At 38.6% G+C, this 20,241-nt stretch overlaps 1 protein-coding gene across 1 annotated transcript in view; it reads left to right on the forward strand.

Annotated features, from left to right (window-relative positions):
- The first annotated feature begins 9,637 nt into the window (after positions 1 to 9,637).
- Positions 9,638 to 20,241, forward strand: part of FGF12 (fibroblast growth factor 12) — a 550,074-nt gene continuing 539,470 nt past the window's right edge. The window contains exons 1-2 of the mRNA XM_041732039.1: positions 9,638 to 9,730; positions 9,916 to 10,057. Of these exons, the coding sequence (XP_041587973.1) occupies positions 10,045 to 10,057 (13 nt within the window). The 5' untranslated portion in view covers positions 9,638 to 9,730; positions 9,916 to 10,044. The remainder of the gene's footprint in view (positions 9,731 to 9,915; positions 10,058 to 20,241) is intronic.

A 20,241-nucleotide genomic window follows, 5' to 3' on the forward strand; every position in this document is an offset into this window, starting at 1 on the left:
CATTCTCTCCACTTGGAGTTTAATGCTAAAACTTCTGCCAGAAATGGCTTTTTCTTCTTGGCTGGACTTCAGCATTCCCTGTCCCTTCTCTGCCTGGTAAAAAAATGAACTCCCTCTTTTGGGCTTTAGTAGCACTAGTCCAAATACTGGTCATGGTAGTCTCAGCTACTAGGTAAGACCACCTACCAGGTAAGTCTTACTTACCAACTACATGTCTCAAAGGCATGTGCAAAGGCCAAACATTAAATTCTGAAAGTGACTGGTTGAACTTCTAACTCTATAACTCACTTGATGTGTATTTTGGGCAAATAAAATACCTTCTTGGGGTCTCAGTTCTTTATCATTATTATTATGGAGATTTAATAAGAGTATGGATAGTGGGTAACAAGATATAACCCAACATGATGTTAGACAAAAATTAAAATGTTTGTTAAATTCAATATATGGAATTCATAATATAAATACAAACTAGTCAAGTACCTTATACTGAGTTTTAGGGGTAATAGCTCCAGAAATAAGTTTGATTTCCTACATTATCACACTGTATCCTGGTAAATTCTCTCATGTCACACAAGAAGAAGTCATTCTCCTCTCGTAATTTTATTGGAGTGATAAAATGGTGACATTTATGTTTTATTGGATTTATAATCCACAAAGAAAGATGCTTAAGTTAACTTTATAAAGTTTTTTTCAGTTTTGATTTCAGAATTCTGATTTTCAGTTTATTGTTAAGATGGACAAACAATTCCATTTTTTGGTTCTCTTTCCATTTCTTTTCAGCTTGATTACATTCAGACTTGCATGGTCCTCTGTTTGGGGCCTAAGTGATACTTCTTGCATGATCTTCACCCTTGAAAATAATTAAAAAACAGAACCCAAGTGTAAGAAGACACGATTCTGTTGGCAATTCTCCCATCCCCATTTGTGCTGCCCAAAAATGTCTGCTTTCTGTACTCACAAGACATTAGTGTTTTGGCACTATTATCTGGAGCAAATAATGCTGAATGTAATAATAGCAAATGATTTGGCATGTACATCAATGTGGAAATAGGTTTACAAATGCACAGTAATGTACCTGCAAGAATACATCATCTTTTAAAATGTGCATCTTGAACATACTTACTTTCAGTCAAGGAAACACCACATCCATTATTAGAAAGATAGACTGGCTCTTTGTTTTCTGGAAGGATTATTGATAGATAATTGCTATATTTAGCTATGGCAGCTAACATCTCACTAAAGGAGGGAAAAAAAGCCCTGAATTCAGGGAGAACACCAAGAATTGAGATATTTTAAGTTCCTTGCCTGAAAGGAGAAAAATAATTGGTGGAAAATTAAAGAAAGTGGGTAAGAGGATCAAACAGTAACAATCAGTTATATTCAGGACTTGAAACTGGAAAATCTAAATTTGTGGAATATCTGTCATTCACTAATTTTTTTGCCCAAATCATTCCTTCTTCCCTTGACTGAGTCAGGATACTGGTTTAGCTCATGTAGGTCTATGGAGTCAAACAGGGAGATTGTCAGTAGGCACCGTGTGTGTGTGTGTGTGTGTGTGTGTGTGTGTGTGTGTGTGTGTGTGTGTGATAGTGGAGGGGAAAGTAGACAGCTGGGGAGATGGGAAATCCCAAGACAAGGGGGAGAAGAAATCAAGAGTCTAAGAGAGCCTATGTTTAAGAAGACAGAAGTAGAGACCTTTGTTTCTACAACCTGAAGATTTAGAGAGAAAAGAATAAAGCAGGTTGATGGGCAACACTGAAAATCCAGCAATAGTCCAGTGTAGAACAAGCACTGCTATTCAAAGTTCACTTTTATTTACTCTTGTGGTAAAATGAACTAGTGATGCATCTGAATTGAAAGTTCCAGGAACAATCTGGCCCTTCATTCATTTAGTCACTCACTCACTGATTCATGAGTGAATTCAGAATGTAATCATTCTATGTCTACTATGCCCCGGGTGTTAAGCTATGTGATAGGAATACTCTATAGACAGACATATAAATAAATGATAGGCATGAATGAACAATATTGAAAATACCATGAAGATTCAGAGATAGTTCCTCAGGATGAGTTTTATCTGGAATTTGAAGAATAAGTAAGTTTCCTGGGTTGAAAAAGAGTGAGCCCAAGGGTTCCATTCAAATGCATAGCTCTTTGAAATAGAGTTTGTCCTTTTTTATTTATTACAGCCTTGCATCATCTGCTAATTTCAGTTGCTGGTATGATGTAGAGGGTGAAAAAGAGAGAAACAAGTGAAAAGATAGAGGGGAGAAAGGGCAGTGAGGTAGGTAGAGGGAGACTTTTTTTTAAAGGATTTTATTTATTTGACAGAGAGAGGGAGAAGCAGGCTCCCTGCTGAGTGGGGAAGGAGACTAGATGGGATTTGTAACTCCTCATTTGGTGGTTGAATGGTATCAATGAGGCCTAGGTATTACTCTTTCTTCACTCCCATTTATTTTGTTTTGTACTCAAGTACTTCATATTTCATAACATAGGGAATATCAGATGGCAGTGAGATAAATGGTTCAAAGGACTGACTTTGTATTCGAGCAATTCCAAGTTCAATTCTGAGTCTTCATCTCTCTGGGGATCAGTTTCTCATTTATAAACTGAAAGAATTGGGCTAGAGGAACCCCAGTGATCCTTTGAGCTCTGACACTGATGCTAAAAGGAATGTGATATCCTGTGAGATAGTCAAGGCTTAGCATGCTTTCTAATGGGAAGTGATGCTGTGGTCCTCATACAGACTCCCAGTGTAAGGGTTGGAAGGAGCCTTACAGATTGTGTCGTTCCAGCCTTTTCTTTTATAGAGGAAGAAACCAGGATTAAGTCTCAACCTTTCCCAATATCTTTCTTATAATGGCTATTAATTATTAATTATGTATACCTTGCAGTTCTTTAGAGAGAAGGGAAAAGTGTTTATTCAATGAATCTGGAAGGGATTGGGTAGACTGATTGAAAGGTTTGCCAGTCATAACATATAGGCGTACTTTTAAAATCAAATGAAAAGCAATGGATATTTTAAATTAAGAAAGACTTTAAGTAACTAAGAGAGGGCCTGGGAACAGCAGTATCAATGTCTTACAACCTCAGGGCCTGGAAATCAGTAGACAAGAGACCCCCTGTGCAGAGTAGTACTAGGTTGGGTCCACTTCTAGCTATAACTCTTGTCTTTGCTTCCTTAACGTCTAATTCAGTAGAATCATCTCAGTGGGATAAAGTGATTTAAAAAGGTAAAACAAATGTAAAATTCTGGAAAATGTTTTTGAAGATGGGAAATATAAAAATCCATTTGTCATTCTCCTTATTAATTTCTTTGGTAAATTGTAGAGTGTCAGTATTATCAGCCATTGGTCATGAACCTCTCAATTCCTGTTAATAATGCCCTTGGGCTAATACACCTGTGTGATCCATTGTGCTATTGTATTCTTTTGCTGTTATTTAATTTCAGTTGGCTGAAATTACTCATTAATCTTTTCCTCCCTTTTTAATAGCAAGTTTTTTGGCACTAGTATCATGGCTAATTGCTTTACTTCTGCATTTTACTTTGCTTGGGTAGCCACAGCTGCTAAGTGAATTGGGATTTGAATATAAACATAAACCAGAAAGATTTTCACCAAGTAAGAACACTAGTAATGAAAGAAATATTTGTTGTTAGTCATCACACAAATGATACACTGTGCCACATCTATCTGGCGTCATGTAGAACACAGTATGGAGGTTGTTTATTGCTGGGAACACATTTAGTATAGTTAGCATTTTCTAGCTGTTCACCAAGATCTTTTGGTTGTGTTTACCAAGTGAAATGAATAGAATTCTGAAATAATAGTTTGCAGATTAATACAGATAGGACAAGTTCTCTGACCAAAAGATGCACACACATGTGCATACCATTATGGAGAAAGCTATAATGAAATGGGGCACCAGCAGATTTAACTTCTAATTTTGTTTGTAGCTTGGCACTTTACCTGGAAAAAGTTTTCTTGCATTGTGGACCTTAACTTACTTTTCATTTTTATACAACAAATGTTTGGACTATATGATTTATGAAATATCTTCCAGTTGTAAAACTACAATGTAAATACTATGATACAAACAGACTATTGATATACCCTAATACCTATGTTAGTACCCGGCATAGAGTGGGTTCTTAATAAATATTTGTTTAATGAATTAATGGTAGACTTTGGTTATATTGGTTGAGTTTTTTAGGACTACTTATGCATGTACTTTTTTTATCAGAAAAAAATACTGAGCATTCATGTATTTGGAATTTGGGGGAAGATATAGGGTGAAGAAATGACTTTGTTGCAAAAGATTACATTGCTCTGAGGCAGCATTTTTATACTGCATCTTTTTTAAAAAGATTTATTTATTTATTTGAGAGAGAGAGAGAGAGAGAGAGAGAGAGGGAGAAAGAGCATGGCAGGGGAGGGGAGAGGAAGAGAGAATCTTAAGTAGACTCTGTGCTGAATATGGAGCCCAATGTGAGGCTTGATCTCATGACTCTGAGACCGTGACCCTGAAGTCATGACCTGAGCTGAAACCGAGAGTCAGAGGCTTAACTGACTTCATTGCTCTAGGTGCCCTTTATGGTGGATCTTTAGATCAAAGGTTGGTGTGCATTTTGTCTACTCTTATCACCAGAACTCAAGGATTGGGTTAGTCTTCATAATGCTTCCAACAAGATTTAAGAAGTTACTTTTGCATGTCATTTGCTGTATGATTTCTTATCCCCAGAATGAAAAAAGGCAATCAGTTGAAAAATGCTTCCCAATATTCTGTTTGGACTAATCATTTCAACCTGTGTGTACTTGGGACCTAAACATTAATGAGATTGGCACACCCCATTTTAAGTGGGCATTATGCCAGTGTAACAGATGGGCTTTGAAATTGTCAGTTGATAGCTTGTGTATAAATCTCTAATATTGTCAAATGGACAAAGTCCTTAACAAGAAATGTCAAAAATGTTTGTCAGTTGGCTTCCAGATGCCTTACCCATGCATCATTACTCTGCCTCACCACTCTGCAGGTCTCTTTAGACTCTTAACAGTCTCCAGAGAAATTACCGTTAAAGCATGGGGATGGGTGATTCCTAGGCAAAATACACCCAGATGACCTGCATTCTCTTCTGTCATTTCTTATCTTTTGTAGATTTTTCCTTCCTTCCATTACATACCTGCAATCAGAATTATTGAAACTTTGTCAATGCCATTTTCTTCTTGGGGAGACTGTTATTTCACCTTCACCCAAGAAAGAGAATGAAAAACTGACACATAGTAGGTAATCAAGATAGGTCTACCCTCTGAGGGATGCTATCTAACCTTCACAGCATCATTATTCTCAAGTGGCTTTGCCATGTTGACTCATCACTTTTTTGTCCTTTGCAATTTCTATCATCTATTTTATTCCTCCCTCTTTTATAACTAATTTCTTCTAGCTTCCAGGGCTCCTTGTGAAGGCATGGCCCTCCTATTAGCCTGCTTAAGAGGTACTTGAACCTAGACCCAATTATTTATGGTCTTTGCCCAAGAGTAAACACGGAGCACATTTGTTAACTGTCTTGTGCTAATCTTGCTGCCTCATCTGGTCACTTTTGATCCTGTTTATAACATCAGGACTGCTGATTGATGCTTTTTATTTGCCAAGTGAACTGGCTTTGTGGCCATGGAGAAAGCATTATTTCATCCAGCTCATTCATTTACTCATCAGGTATTAAATCAACTCTAAGTTCTACATGCTATTCCAGATGCTGGAGATACCATGGACACAGCCAGGACGCCTGGGTAGTTGAGTGTCTGCTTTTGACTCAGGGCGTGATCCCGGAGTCCTGGGATCGAGTCCCACATCAGGCTTCCTGCATGGAACCTGCTTATCCCTCTGCCTATGTCTCTGTCTCTCTCTCTCTCTGTATCTCTCATGAATAAATAAATAAAATCTTTTTTTTTAACCGCCCCCCACCCCAAAATGGGCATAGCCTTTGACCTTGTGGAGCTTATATTCTGTTGGCAGTCTGCAACTGGATACCCTCAGTAGAGACTGTGGCCATTTTACAGTGATTACTCATTTGTAATGGTGAGTTGACTTTAGTATTGTCAACCAAAAAGAGTTCTAAATGGTGAGCTGTTGTTTTTTTTATAAAAGATAATGAATTAGAAAGGATGAACAATAGGAAACAATGGAGCACAAAAAAGGTCCCAAGTTTCTCTAAATTTGTTCGGCACTCTGGAGGAACCTAGTGAAATATGGGGGAAAATCTAGGTGAACTGATAATTGATCTGATAATATTAGCGATGCTCTTTAAGTCGTTAATTGTAATGTAATACATTATTGTAAATTAACCCAGCCATTTATATTGTTCCTGTATACTCTAATAAGAACCAAAGCTAGAGAATCTGTATATGCATACATAGCCAATCAATTACATGGGTTAACCAGAATTAGGCTGGAATGTCAATTTGGTGGTGCTACTCTCATTCAATTGTGTAGTATAAGTAATATGGCTGTATTATTGTCCAAACTGGGACAGTTTTTTGATGGTGAAATGGGGTACCCCAATATTAGGGATCTAGTCTCACCCAATTCTTGACATTTTTAAATAGCAAATTACCAAGCTACTCGTGTATTTCCCCTCTTCCAAGTTCATCATGAAGCAATTTCATTGTAACTAGGTCAAACAATTTCTTATTAACACTTTCAGGAAGCACTTCTGCCCTTAAATCCCATCCCACTTTGTGTGTATATTGGGGAGAGGGGCTAGACCCTTTCCTTTTTTTATTTTTTTTTAAAGGGTGAAGTATTTGAAGCCTTATAACCTTTTATTCTTAAAACTTATGGGCTGGCTAGTTGCACAACATCTTTTGTGCTCCCACCATACCTGTGATAATCTCTGCCTCATACCTTACCATATCTTTTAAAATCATTTATGTTCCTATCACCTTTAATAAGCTCTATGCTTCTGTAGGGCAGAGATCATGTTTTATTCACTCCTTAACCTCTCTGTGCCTCTGGCTGCTCATCTTTAAAATACAGATAATAATAGTACTAACCTCATAGAATTTTACAAAGATAAAATTAATTAAAACGCTTGGAATCCTTATAATAGTGTCTGTGTCTGGCACGTAAGCAGCTTTTAGTAATGTTAGCTCAATATTATTATCATCGTGATTTGTTATCATGGTGCCCATAGTCAATGTCAGATACACAAAAACATGTACACTACGTATTACTAGTTTATCAAACATTTATTAGTATTTCTTACATTTAAGACACTATATACTACCAAAATGAATCAGGAGCCTATTTTTTAGTACGGATAGGGAAGAGGAATGAGATATGCATGTAAACACTTATCATACAAAATAAAAAATAACAAGTGATCTAAGATAGAACAACACTGTTGTTTCTAATAGATAACACTTTCAGATTGAAAGGTTCAGGGAAGACTGTAGGAGTGAGATGGAGGTTTAGTTGAATTTTGAGGAAAATACAGGATTTGCGTATGTGGGCATTTGAGTTATTGGTGTAAGGAGGTGAAGTTATTATAAGGGTGACTATGTAAATAATGGTGCAGAAAAGGGAAATCTTGAGGTTTGCTTAGGGTAACAGCAAGTATTGTCTAGGAGTTTGGGTTGGAGAAGACTTGAAAGGTAGTTTGGATTCAGACAGTAGAAAGGTCTTGAATGTCAGACCACAGATTTTGCATTACATTTTATTTATTTGCCATTTAATAAAGCATCTGGGTTTTAAAGACCATGACTAAAAAGAATGAGAATTCATGAACTAGAAGGTTCTACTGGTTTCCATTCACTGTAGGTAATGGGGGAAGTGGCTATCTAAGAAGTCATCCTGGGGTGGATGGCTAGCTAGGCAGGACTCTTGCGTTCTGCGCCTGGGTCTGCTCCACTGTGTGACTCTTAGCAAGTCAACCTGCCTCCCTATTTGTAAAATGGCAGATAGTAAGGGTGTGCAGAGATGGTTCTAAAGGTATCTTCTTTCCTGAAACCTTAGAGAGGGAAAGATCATACAATGGGTGCAGCGTTAGGAACGGAAAATTTTATCCCAGTGAAATAGGGGATTGTTCTTAAGGAACAACTAACTCTACTCTCACCCTTATTCTGTTTCCTAAACCTATCAACTTTTAAAGAAACCCCGAGTTTTGTGATTTTTTTTTTGCACTTATTGGATGTGCCATAGGAGAGCCTAAACGCTAGCACACCTTAGGTTTTGGCCTCTGCAATCCCATAATTGAGTGTTTTAACTCCCCAGTGCTGAATGGAGGCAGGCTTTGCTGAGCCACCACAGTTCCCCAGGAGCCCTCCACTAATAAATGTCTATGTCTGGCTGCACCCTCATGATTAATACTTGTAATCATGGCCTTAAGGCATTGAAAAATCCCAGGATGCTTTCTGAATCACCAGAAGGCTGAATTATAGTCTGCCTCAGGTTTCCTGTTGGGAGTATATATTTGATTGTATATTTCAATGTTTTGAAAATGGGGATTAGAAGTCTACTGTGGAGGGATCTTTGTGTTAATCTGGAGTATCTGTTTAATCTGCATGTCTCTCTCCTTAACCATTCCAGATAATAGAGTGTTCTAGATCTGTTTTTCAGCCTGAGAATAAGACATATTCTCAAGGAGAGAGTTTTCTCTCAGGAGAATTTGGATTACCGGAAAATAAAAGATAATAAGCACACACTTTTTTTTTTTCCTACTAAACATTCTGCAGATAAACGAAATACAGGGTGGGCTTCAAAAAATATTCTGCTAGGAAAGTACTACTTCAAGGCATTCTTGGCCTTGCAACCTTCCCTAGAACCTCATACAAGAGAAACACTCCTCCTCTACACTTACATAAAAATGATTAAGTACACAGTTTTTAAGTACATGTTGTCAATAAGGTGACTCCCCACCTTTGGGGACTTTGCTTCTTGGCAGGTTCTTGAAAAGAAGCTGCAAAGAACACCTCCCGATGTGCTCGGTGGCTTTGTTGGGAGAACTTTAGGAGCGCTGGAGCCTGTTCATGGAACGGTTTTGAGGTGGAGGCCAAAGAGATCTCAGGGGAGAGAGCAAACTGTGAGTCTGAGTGGCAAAGAAGCCGGAGGAGAATATTAACCTTTAGTAGCTCCAGGACGACTCCCACCTCATCCCCCAAACAAAACAAAACAAAACAGGGAATGCAAAGAGACATAAAAAGTCAGGGGCAGCGGGGAGAGGAAGGGGAAGGATACACCTGGAAAGTTACTGCAGCGACTCGGAAGAGAACCCCAAATCGTGATCACTGAATAGGATTCGTAAACCTCCTCCTCTTCTCTCCCTCCTGCTTCTGAATAAAGCCCTACCCAGCTCAGAGACCCTCCTCGCCTCCCCCGAGGCTTCCTTAGTAACCCCATCCTGGAAGGTCCTAGGGGACTGATGCACAATCCCAATCCAATCCATTTGCTAGTTTGCAAAGGAAAATCCGGTCCGGCGTTTATTTTTAGCAGCGCTTCCCTGTGACCGAATGCTACAGCTCCTCAGCTGGGGTAACTGAGGACCGTATTGGGGAGAAGAGGCGAGGGGGGCGGGGGAGCGGGAGGCGGCGAAGAGGGGCGGGGGGAGGCCCTGCGCATGCGTGCCAGCGCCCATGCAAATCTGCTGTACATCCAGGGAGCGAAGTGGGATGATCTGTCACTACACCTGCAGCACCACGCTCGGAGGACAGCTCCTGCTCGCAGCTTCCAGACTCAGGTAAAAAAAAAAAAAAAAAAAAAAAAAAAATTGTGAGCGGGCTCCGTGCATGCATTTCAATACCAGATGCGCGTCGCAACCTAGCCCCTGTAGAGGCAATCTGCTGCTGCTGCTGCTGCTGCTGCTGCTAAGTGTCCTTTGGTGGCTGGTTGCAGCTTCAAGGTTTAAGAAATCCCATCTTTCAGGAAGCCTGAGGGGAAGGAAGGAAGTACGGGCGAAATCATCAGATTGGCTTCCCAGATTTGGGGATCTGAAGCGGGCCCACGTCTTCCGGCCAACTTCCATTGAACTTCCAGCACTCGAAAGGGACCGAAATGGAGAGCAAAGGTATGTGGTTGTCCCCATCGGGGGACTTCCCGCTGCATGTGCGTGTGGCCAGGGCAGTCCTCAGCGAGGGGACTGCAGTGCTCGGGGAGCGAGCATCATACTAGGTCGATAGGAGGAGATGCTATGTCCGTTGCAGCACCAGGGGAGTGTGGCAGGAAGGCGACTTCTTTTTAACTCCCACAGCTTGGAAGGCAGTGTTTAATACTCCATCAGTTGCGTAGTGAAGTGTGATGAGTTTTTTTTTTTTTTTTCTTCTTTTTGGTGGGTGGGTGGGGGGAGAGTCTTTAGATGGTGGGGGAGGAGAGATGTGTTGGTAAAGCAGTTTCTTTTTTGGAGAATGGATGGGCTCAAATACAGATATTTCATTCGCTTTAGGCTTGCTGACAGGCATGTTTGTATCCGATATCCAATAATGCATTGCTATAAAAAAATGTTTGGGTTTCTCCACCCCCACCCCATAAAGATGGTATTTCTGGGCGTGTATGACCACATCCTACTGCATTTTGAATATATATCAGCAGAGAAATTGGGTCTATTTGAAACAGTGTGCGTTAGAACTGACCTCTAAGGAGAACAGTGTATCGGAGTACTGCTAGGCTCCCAAGCATGATGCATTTACTAGTTCTGAACATGTATATATTAATATTCTCCTCATAAGCAAATCTGCATACTATACACATACGAACTGGTAAATGAGCTGTAGAAATCAACTTGTGATGACATATTTAACACACATAAACAAAATGATTATTACAACTGTTAGGTTGGATATCCTTTGGGTTTAACTCCATCTATGCAGGTTTCTTCCTTCTCCTCCTCCTCCTCCTCCTCCTCCTCCTCCTCCTCCTCCTCCTCCCCCTCTTCCTCCTCCTCCCCCTTCAAACACCCACCAGGTTTCGAGAACCTTGAGTGATGTGGTCAGATATCCAGTAGGAATACTGGATGTATTTAATTCGGGTGAAATCAGAATAAATGATGTCAACTTTTATGAAACTATATTCATTACCCAGAACTCGAGAAGCTATATTTGAAACCAGGTTTTATTTTTAAACCGGGAATGTCAGTCATCGTGGTAATGTGCTCAGGATCAGGGAGTGGTGGTGGGTTACCTATTTCTGAGCTGATCTGTAAAAATGGAGTGTCAGATGATAGCAGGTATGTGGTCAGTAAAGTATTTTAAGTATTTAATTGGAAGACATAAGTATTTGAACCTACATGAGCATTTACAGTATGAAAAGAACTGAATTAACATGGATTTGGACTGGTTGGCAATTTTCAAAGTAGACAAATTATCCTTACGATTTGCTGATGGGCATTTCTATGATATACAATGATGTACATACATGAGAGAATCCACGTCCCTATGTACACGAGGCATAAATTAACTCTATTGTGTAATCCGTTTTTGAATGAGAAGCCAGTTTTAACTCATAGAGGTCTGTAATATTCTAGTTGATTAAGTATTTCTGGCATGTAAGTTAACAACAGAGAGTATCATTTTACTCTAAAGCAGTTTTTTTTTTTTTTTTGTACTTAGATGACACCTGCTATTTGGCTATTAAACTTGGTTATTTGGCAAGGGTTCTTAGTAACACTTTTGCCTCTAATTTATACAATAATTCTTGGTCCATGATAAAAGAGGATGTGTCTCTTAGTGATAATTTTTTGTTTCCCTTCTTTGCCGGCAAAATATGCTACATGTCGCTCAAAGTTCCAGGTGGTTTATATCTCAGATTGATAACAGTGGCATTGTAGCTATCAAGTACTGCCAGTCTTGGGAATTTGGAGTCAAGAAAGAATCTCAGGACTGTATCTGAGAAGAATCAGGCCAGAAGTTCTATGCCAATCCAGAGCGCAGTGATTCGGGCGTGATTCACAGCACCGACCCAAAGGCAATGAAGAATTTTGTCCCAAGCCAATATTGTGGTCATTTTGCAGCGATAGCACAGCATAATCACCTCAGGTAAAAGACACACTGAAAGTCCTTATGCATTTAGTTCTTAGACTTCCTTTATAAAACTGAATTACCCAGGTAGTGATCATGTTAAGAATGGCTAATTACTTACATATTGGCCTCACTTTCTAAGTTGATGCAATGGCACAGCTAAAAATGGTAGCTAACTTGAAATTTTTATTATAGTAGAAAAAAAGTATATTAAAAGGAGCGTATCTGTATCTTATTCTAATCGGAGCATCTTTCATACTTTATGCTGTCATGTGCAAACTTCTTCCCCGAGCAGATTTAAATCTAATTCTAGGAAGACATTCTCAAATGTAAGTACATACAATTTTTTTTTTCTACCGGAAACTCCTTTAACATAGATTCAAAGAGTGTTATTGCATGATTCAGTTGAAGGTTCAAGAGTTCTCTATTTCAGAAAAGAATCTGATGGCCCAGTTAATCTGGAATCTTGTGGCCAGCATTTGACAACCTTCACATTACCTCCAGCATTTGAAAACCTTTCTTAGAACACTTGACCAGAGTCTCTAGTAGAATGTCATTTACAAATAAGTTTTTTTTTTTTTTTGGCTCCCTTACTTATTGCTTTCCATCACTTCCTATCATCTAGGGTAAGGAGGAGAGGAAAATAAATCAATTGACCTAGCAATCAATCATGATCTAATTTCAGTGATTTCGATGCACCATGATAATTAATATCACCTCTAAGATAGGATTGCTGCGCAGTCTGACTAGCTTTGACAGAATTTGTGCCTAACATTGCTTCACAAACTTTGCTGTACATTAGATTCATCTGGCAGGCTTTTTAAACATCCTCATGCCTGGCTAAAACCCATGGCAGTGATATCAGAATGTTGAGGTGTGAGAGAGGCACAGGTATTTTTTTTTTTTTTTTAAGATACCAGGTGCATCAATGTTTGGGAATCATTCACTTAGATTCTTGATAACCAAAATGTGATTTGAACACTAGTTTTTTTTAGAACTGCAAAATCTGGATCTTTACTCCAGGCTTATTGAATCTGAGTTTTAACAACATTCCCAGGTAATGTACTTGCACATTACAGTTTGAGAAGCATTGATTTAGAGTTAGGAAAGAGGTTCTTTGTCCTTCCCTCTCTTCTACTTTTTCTCCTTTTCTACCTGCACTGCATCTTCTCTTTGTCTACCTAGGTTCTCAACCTCAGGCTGGCATATTAGAAACACCTGTGGAACATTCAAAGCATAAAGATGCTTAGGGCACCCCTCTGGACATTCTGGAGTGGGACCTGGGTGTAGGTGTTTTTACAAAGCTCCCCAGGTGACAGTAATAGAAAGCCCGACTTAACCCCTGGTCTAGGCCCTTGCTACTCAAGTTGTGGTCCATAGACAAATAGCATTAACATTTCTGGGAATTTGGTAGGAATGCAGGACTGCAGGCCTACCGTAGACTTACTGAATCAAATATACATTTCAGGAAAATCTGCTGGTCATTTGCATGCACACTAAAGTTTAAGAAGCACTGGTTTACATCTTAGAGAACTGACATCTAAGACTGCCACCTCAGTATAGCGGATGTGATATCCTCTAATCAATACAGAAGCTCCTGGATATGTAATCAGGTTAGAGGTCTTGGGTTGCTTTTGGAAAGAACGGAGATGAGATGCAAAAGAAATTGCTTGATTCATCGTTAGATCAGAAAAATGGACTCACTTTTAAATGCCCTCTCTGCTATTTCTCGAGCTGTTTATCTTCAACCCCTGATTATCTTTAACACCTATTCTGTAGATTCAATCTGAGCTCCTGACAATGTCCTGGTATTAACCTAGTGTGATGTTAGACTGCTTAAGTCAAGACGCATCTTAGAGTGAATGTAGTCTTAGCCTCTTCCCATAGTCATATGTCCCTCTTCTATTATTTTGAGAGTCGTTTTATGTGCCCCTTGCTTCATAAAATCTTCTCTGACCTCACTCACATCTAATTAGTATTTTGTTGGCATACCGTATATGACCTCAGTACTTTTTTGTCCCCCACATAAAGCATTTCCTATAATCAGCATTGCAATTTTTGTGTTCCTTATTTAAATGAATATTTATTGAGCACCTGGTATGTTCTCAATCTACTTACTTCTGAGACTGTGAAAGAACAGATAAGATGCAATCTCCGATCTTAAAGATCTCCCTCTCATGTCTCCACTAATAGATTAACCTTCCTCTGGGCATTATCTGAACCTCTAACATTCTGCAGCTACCCAGCTGCCTGCTTCAAATAAAACATTCTTGTTTATCATAGCAGGGGCTCAGGTTACATATGTTGAATTGAATGGCCTTACTTAGTTTACCATGCCATGTTCACACATGCAGGAGATGATAAGTTGGAAAAGGTGAAAGATGCTTGGCTACCAGAAACATCAGTGTGATTCCAGAACATTTGATTCCAGAACATAGAAGGCAGTAACCTGACCTGCTTTCTCTGTAGAGAACTGTACATGTATTCCCAGTGAAGATTCAACTCGGTTCTGGGTTTCACACCAACCATTAGAGTCGAACCAGGGGCATGAACCAATATATAAGGCATACAACAGTCATTTCTCTGAAACCAGGGTGGTCCACTCTGCAGGAGAGAAAAGAAAGGTGTATGTAGTAACTAGTTTAGCAGAGCTGGGAAGTGATTTTAAGAAAAGCTATTTTGTGGTTAAAAAAAAAAAGAATTCCAAAACTCTGAGGCCATTGTGGCAGGATAAGTAAAATATAATGCAGTAAAAAACATAATAGAATAGGCATTGGGCATTGTTCCTAACCCCACTCTAATATGTAACCTTGGACAAATCATTTTCCCTCTCTGAGTCTCCTGATTCTTAAATATTAAAGGAAGTTCATTTCATGTAATTCAAAATATTTTCTTAGTTGCTGCATTCTTCCAAGCCCATTGTTAAATGCAGGGGATGGGGATAGAAATAGTGCATTGGCTTGCTCTCTGGGAGCTTCCAGTCTAGGAACATATGAACAGGCTCAAGACCTATTGATTTCCAACATTGTCTTTTCCTCATTCATTTTTCAGAGCTATAGTGGTTACCCAGGAAGCTAGAATATAAAGTCTTCCAGTGATTAATGGCCTTCATAGGGGCACTATAAATTCCACAGCAATAGTGCCTACCTTTAGTTCCCCCTTTGGTTTATTGAAACAAAATTGTTGTGTGGGGAAAACATCTGAACTCAGGCTAGGTATCTATTCTAAAAGCAGTTCCGACTGACCAGATAGCTTGCTAGTAACCTATTGTCTCACTTAGGTGCTTATCATGAGGCTTGTTAGCATTAGGAATGCATCTGGAGGTGGCCTGGAGTATCATCCCCTTATCTCTGTCTTGTTATGCCTTTAAGCTTCTGAAGTACTGACCCTATTAGGTATGGTGTTTTGTACCTACCCACTAAGTGACCAATCATGGTATATTGGATTTTCTGACTTTTCACATATTAACAGCCATAAATAACATTCATGAGACACTCTGTATTCTTTGAAAGGGCTTTTAATATATATCATCTCCCTTCAAACCTGTTAGACATTTTAACTTCATTTTAGAGATAATAAACCAAAGACTCAGATAGACTAAGTGACTTAGGCAACTCATCTCATCTTTGTTCTTCGGTTAAATAAGAATTATTGTACTCACCCCAAACCCCAAATAATACTATTATGATTATGAAATTAAACTCATGCCAATAAAGCATGTAGAGTTTCTTTAGAATCATAGTCTTTTGGTATTACTAGCTGTGTTTGTCTTTTCACGAGAATGTGAAGTCTGGAGAGGAGAAACTGGTCCTTTGCCACCTTTGTAGCTTTAGAGGCAAGTATACCCCATAGATGCTCAATACGTCATCTGCCTTGACTTCTCAAAGGCTTTAATTTACTAAAAGGGATTTATTTTGTGTATATTCTGTATTTATGTAGTAACTTCTCAAACACCTGAATTTGTGTCTGTTTTGCTAGGAATTATTTGTGAGGCAATTATATAACATCTTGTGGGCTTGGGAATGGAGATGCATTAGGTCAAGTATTATACCTTGAATGGGTATAAAACATTGACTACATGAAATCTGATGACTAATAGCATTCTCCATCAGAAGTACACATCAGAATCCCTGGGTGTGCATGGGACACGGGACTAAGATATTTATGAAGTACCTCACATAATTAGGGTATGCACTCTCAATTATGAATCAATAGATAAACCACAGGGACTAATATCGAACTATAACATGTACCCGAGTCCTTTGTCAGGAACACTACAGGACTCCTACCTCCCGGATCTTGATTATTATTATCTTTAGTGTTAAGAGAGTGACATGTAGACAAGAGACCTAATTCTTATACTACAGGCTTGGGATAGCAAATAGGTCAATGGATGGTGAATGTCTGAGGCTAAGAAGACACATCATTTTCCCCCAACATCTTCATCATCTCTGTATTAACATCTTTGTATTGACAACATGGTAGATTTTTTTTTCCCAAGATCTATGCCTATAGTTCTAATTTTAGTTTGCTTTTCTCTCCAGTACTTTTTGAGACAATCTCTGTCTTCTTGTATTTGGGTATCTGGGGACTCCCACCCTCCGGTGGTATTTTGTTGCTGTGATGAAACCGATGGCACCTTGGAAGAAGTCCCAAAAGACACCTGTTGCTCCTCCACAGAGCATTTTCTTTATCTTTTTCTTTTTTCATTTTAGAAAAAGCATATGCTGGCTTTTTAGCTGAAACAAACCCCATCACCAGTGAATCAGAGGACGCAGATAAGTGAAAGTGGGCTTTATTTTTTTAAGCTTTTTTACTCTTTATTATTATTATTATTTTTTACTTTTTTTTGTTTTTGGTTTGTTTAAATTCAATTTGCCAACATATAGTATTTAAACTCTGCAAAAAAAGGAAATGAAGCTGCTGTTCTGTGGTTAGGTTTTTTTTGTTTCTCTTCTGCTTCCAGACTGCTATTAGCCTGAGAAGCAGTGGCAAAGGGATTACTCTGTAGAAAAACAACAACAACAACAACAACAACAAAACACCCAGAAGCTTTCAGAGGCCATTCAGAAGATAACTAAACCCAGCAAAAATTCCCTTAACCAGAAGTCAGGAGGATGCAGCAATGCCAATCTGCCAATAATGTGTCCATCTCTCCTTACCCCATTCATTCCTACAGTTATCACCCATGTGAAACAATTGGGTTTTTCTTCAATCCTCAAATACTGATAATGTTCAAATCGGTCGAGCAAATATTACACATTAATTGGGACATTCCTTTTCAACTTTTTGGAAACCAAAAACCTAGATATGTTTCTGACTTCCAAAAAAATATGACATAATTATTCTAATTGTTAAAATCTGCTATGTTTAAAATTAGATTATTTATATACAATTTTCTCCTAAGGCACTTCTTTCATTTCAAAATATTTTTTAACATTTCTAGTACTCTTTAAAATTGAATTTGATTTACTTCTTTTTCTCTTTTGGGATTTAACAGAGAAATATTTGCTATGTGTCAAGAGAAAGGTTGCCATGTAAATCACACTTTGTTTGCAAGTCTACAAATGATTTAAAATGAGATGTCATGGGTCCTTTTTACCTGTGGACTTGGCATCAACATCAGTGTAAAAAGCCAAGTGATAATGCAAATACAGCAAACCCCTCAATAATACTGAGGCAAAGGAAACAGCCAAAGCAATTTTAAAACAAGATGATTGTTTGATTTATTTAATAAGCAGTATCTATTGATTACTGAGTCAGTGTTTGGATTCTATAAGGCTGAATTTTTCAATTGGGGGTATGCACGCTGGTGGGTACGAGATGGCAAACTGGTGTGATTCACTGAGGCACAGCAAACATCCTGCGTGGTCTGATGAAATAAAACTAAAACCAGAAAACAGACTCTTAACTATGGAGAACAAATGAGGGGTGCAGGAGGGGAGGTGGATGGAGGGATGGTCTAAATGGGTGATGGGGATTAAGGCGTGCACTTGTGATACACACTGGGTATTGCATGTAAATGATGAATCACTAAATTCTACTCCTGAAACTAACATTGTATGTTAACTAAATGGAATTTAAATACAAACTTGAAATGGAAAAAAAAATAAAGTACTTTGATTAAAACAACAACAGCAACACTAATATTGGACTACATGCTTGCAAATCTGGATTCAGGTTCAAGTCCCTGAATTCAGGGGAGGAACCTGGGGAACAGTCTCTTCCTTCTCCTCTCTGGAGCTCAGTGTCTTAAGCCGTTTTTTAAAAACAAAAAACAAAAAACAAAAACCCAACTCTATTTGCCTACTGATTTCTACTTTCTTATTACAAAGAAACTGCTTTTTCAGCTAGTACGTATTCTTCCCTTACTTCATCCTTTGTAGACTTGACGTCTATGGAAAACAAAATATGGTGGTCATAACTACCACATTAATTTTTAAAGACCCACTGTTGGTTTGAGCTAGCTTTTTAATCCTGTGAGTTGTGTGACTGACATTGCCAGACCTATAAGCGAGTTGAGCAAGTAACTTGGTTCCAAGTGAGAAAGAACTAAGATGAGGAGGAGACTTGCTCCTTGGCTGGCAATTGTAGGTTGCATGATTGTGACCACATATAGGTCAGGTATGTCTGATCTGAGCAGGGAGCTTCTGGGGCCTTGTGGCAAAGACCCTGGCTGGGGAGTCTGAAGATTTGGATTTGAGTCCTGATTCCCACCCCAACTCATAATGAAACTGAGCTGGTTACTTCCTTTCTCTGTTCTTGTTTCTTCATCTGTGAAACAAGGGTGGATTAGAAGCAAGATTCATTTCATTTCTGGGATTGTCAGAACCAGCATTTTGAGAAGTATTTATGTAGGGACGACAGTGGATAAATTCTGTTGAAGGATTTATGGTTGATGCCTTGGTCTGTCCTATTTCTTTGGCTGAGTGACATTTTTGCTCAGCAGATTGTACATTATGGTTTTATAACTTTTTTTTTTTTTACCTTACATGTCTCTTCTTTTCAATTAAGATTAATTTATTTATATATCAGTCATATGTGAAGTTGATTTGGTAGATATGGTTTTCTCCTTTCTCCCAACCTAACCGGCAACTCACCCCTAAAAAAAGGAAAGACAAACAGAATAATGCAAGAAATCCAAATGCTGAGTGTTTTAGTGACATAATAGATCTGATTTTCTTTTAGCTCTCAATCAGCAGTGATATATTATTCAAAAATAATTGCACTCAGTCCTTCAGCCTTCAAACAATTTAAAAACCGATAACCATCTCTTCTGATATTTGATTGGCTACTGATCATTTTAGATAGAAGATACATTTCCTTTCAGATGAAAGCTATCCAAAGTCTAAGAGTTTCATGGTTAGTAAGCTGAATTTCTGATTGCACAAAGAATGAACTACAGTAATGGGGTGGAATATTTGACAGTCATTACCATGTTTATGAATATGAGCTATAATTAGAAATACAGAGATGTGGTTATATGTACTGATTACATTAAAGTTTCTGTGTCCATGGACAAAGAATAGATGGTAATATGCCAAAAACGGCAATATTTGGGTAATGATAATTGGATTTTGAATGGATTTATTCCCCCATTTTCAAATGTTTCACCAATATTTAAGTGTTTTTTTTTTTTTTTAATAAGGCATAGGTACACTAGGTATTGGGCTTAGTGATAAACTTTTAAACAGGTCTACTGAAACTGAACTCAAGCAAATCTCTCTATGCTTCATAGTTTTATGTTTTATTCATGTGAAATGTTGAAAGGACGTTTGAAGAGATGTGCCTGGGTAGCTCAGTCAGTTAAGGGTCCAACTCTTGGTTTCAGCTAGGGTCATGATCTCAGGGTCCTGAGATTGAGCACCAGGTTGGTCACCACGCTGTGGAGCCTGCTTGGGATTCTCTCTCTGCGTCTTCCTCACCTGTGCGCACGCATGCACACACTCTTTCTTTCTTTTTCTCTCTCTCCCCAAAAATAAAAAAAAAAGAACAAGAAAAAGAACAAGTGAAGAGATTACTGTCTTTGAAATAATGCTAATATAGCTTTTGCTTTGTACCAAGCACTGTGTTTTACATATATTGACTCATTTAATCCTAATAACAATCCAGTGAATCAGACACTATTGTTATTCCTATTTTAGGGAGTGAAAAACCAGCCATAGAGACTTTAAGTAACTTGTCCAGATCACCTAGCTAGGAAGTGGCAGACTGGCTTCTTAGTCTGTGAGTTTGACTC

The sequence above is a fragment of the Vulpes lagopus genome, chromosome 17, assembly GCF_018345385.1.
Source record: "Vulpes lagopus strain Blue_001 chromosome 17, ASM1834538v1, whole genome shotgun sequence".
NCBI classification, from domain to species: Eukaryota; Metazoa; Chordata; class Mammalia; order Carnivora; family Canidae; genus Vulpes; species Vulpes lagopus.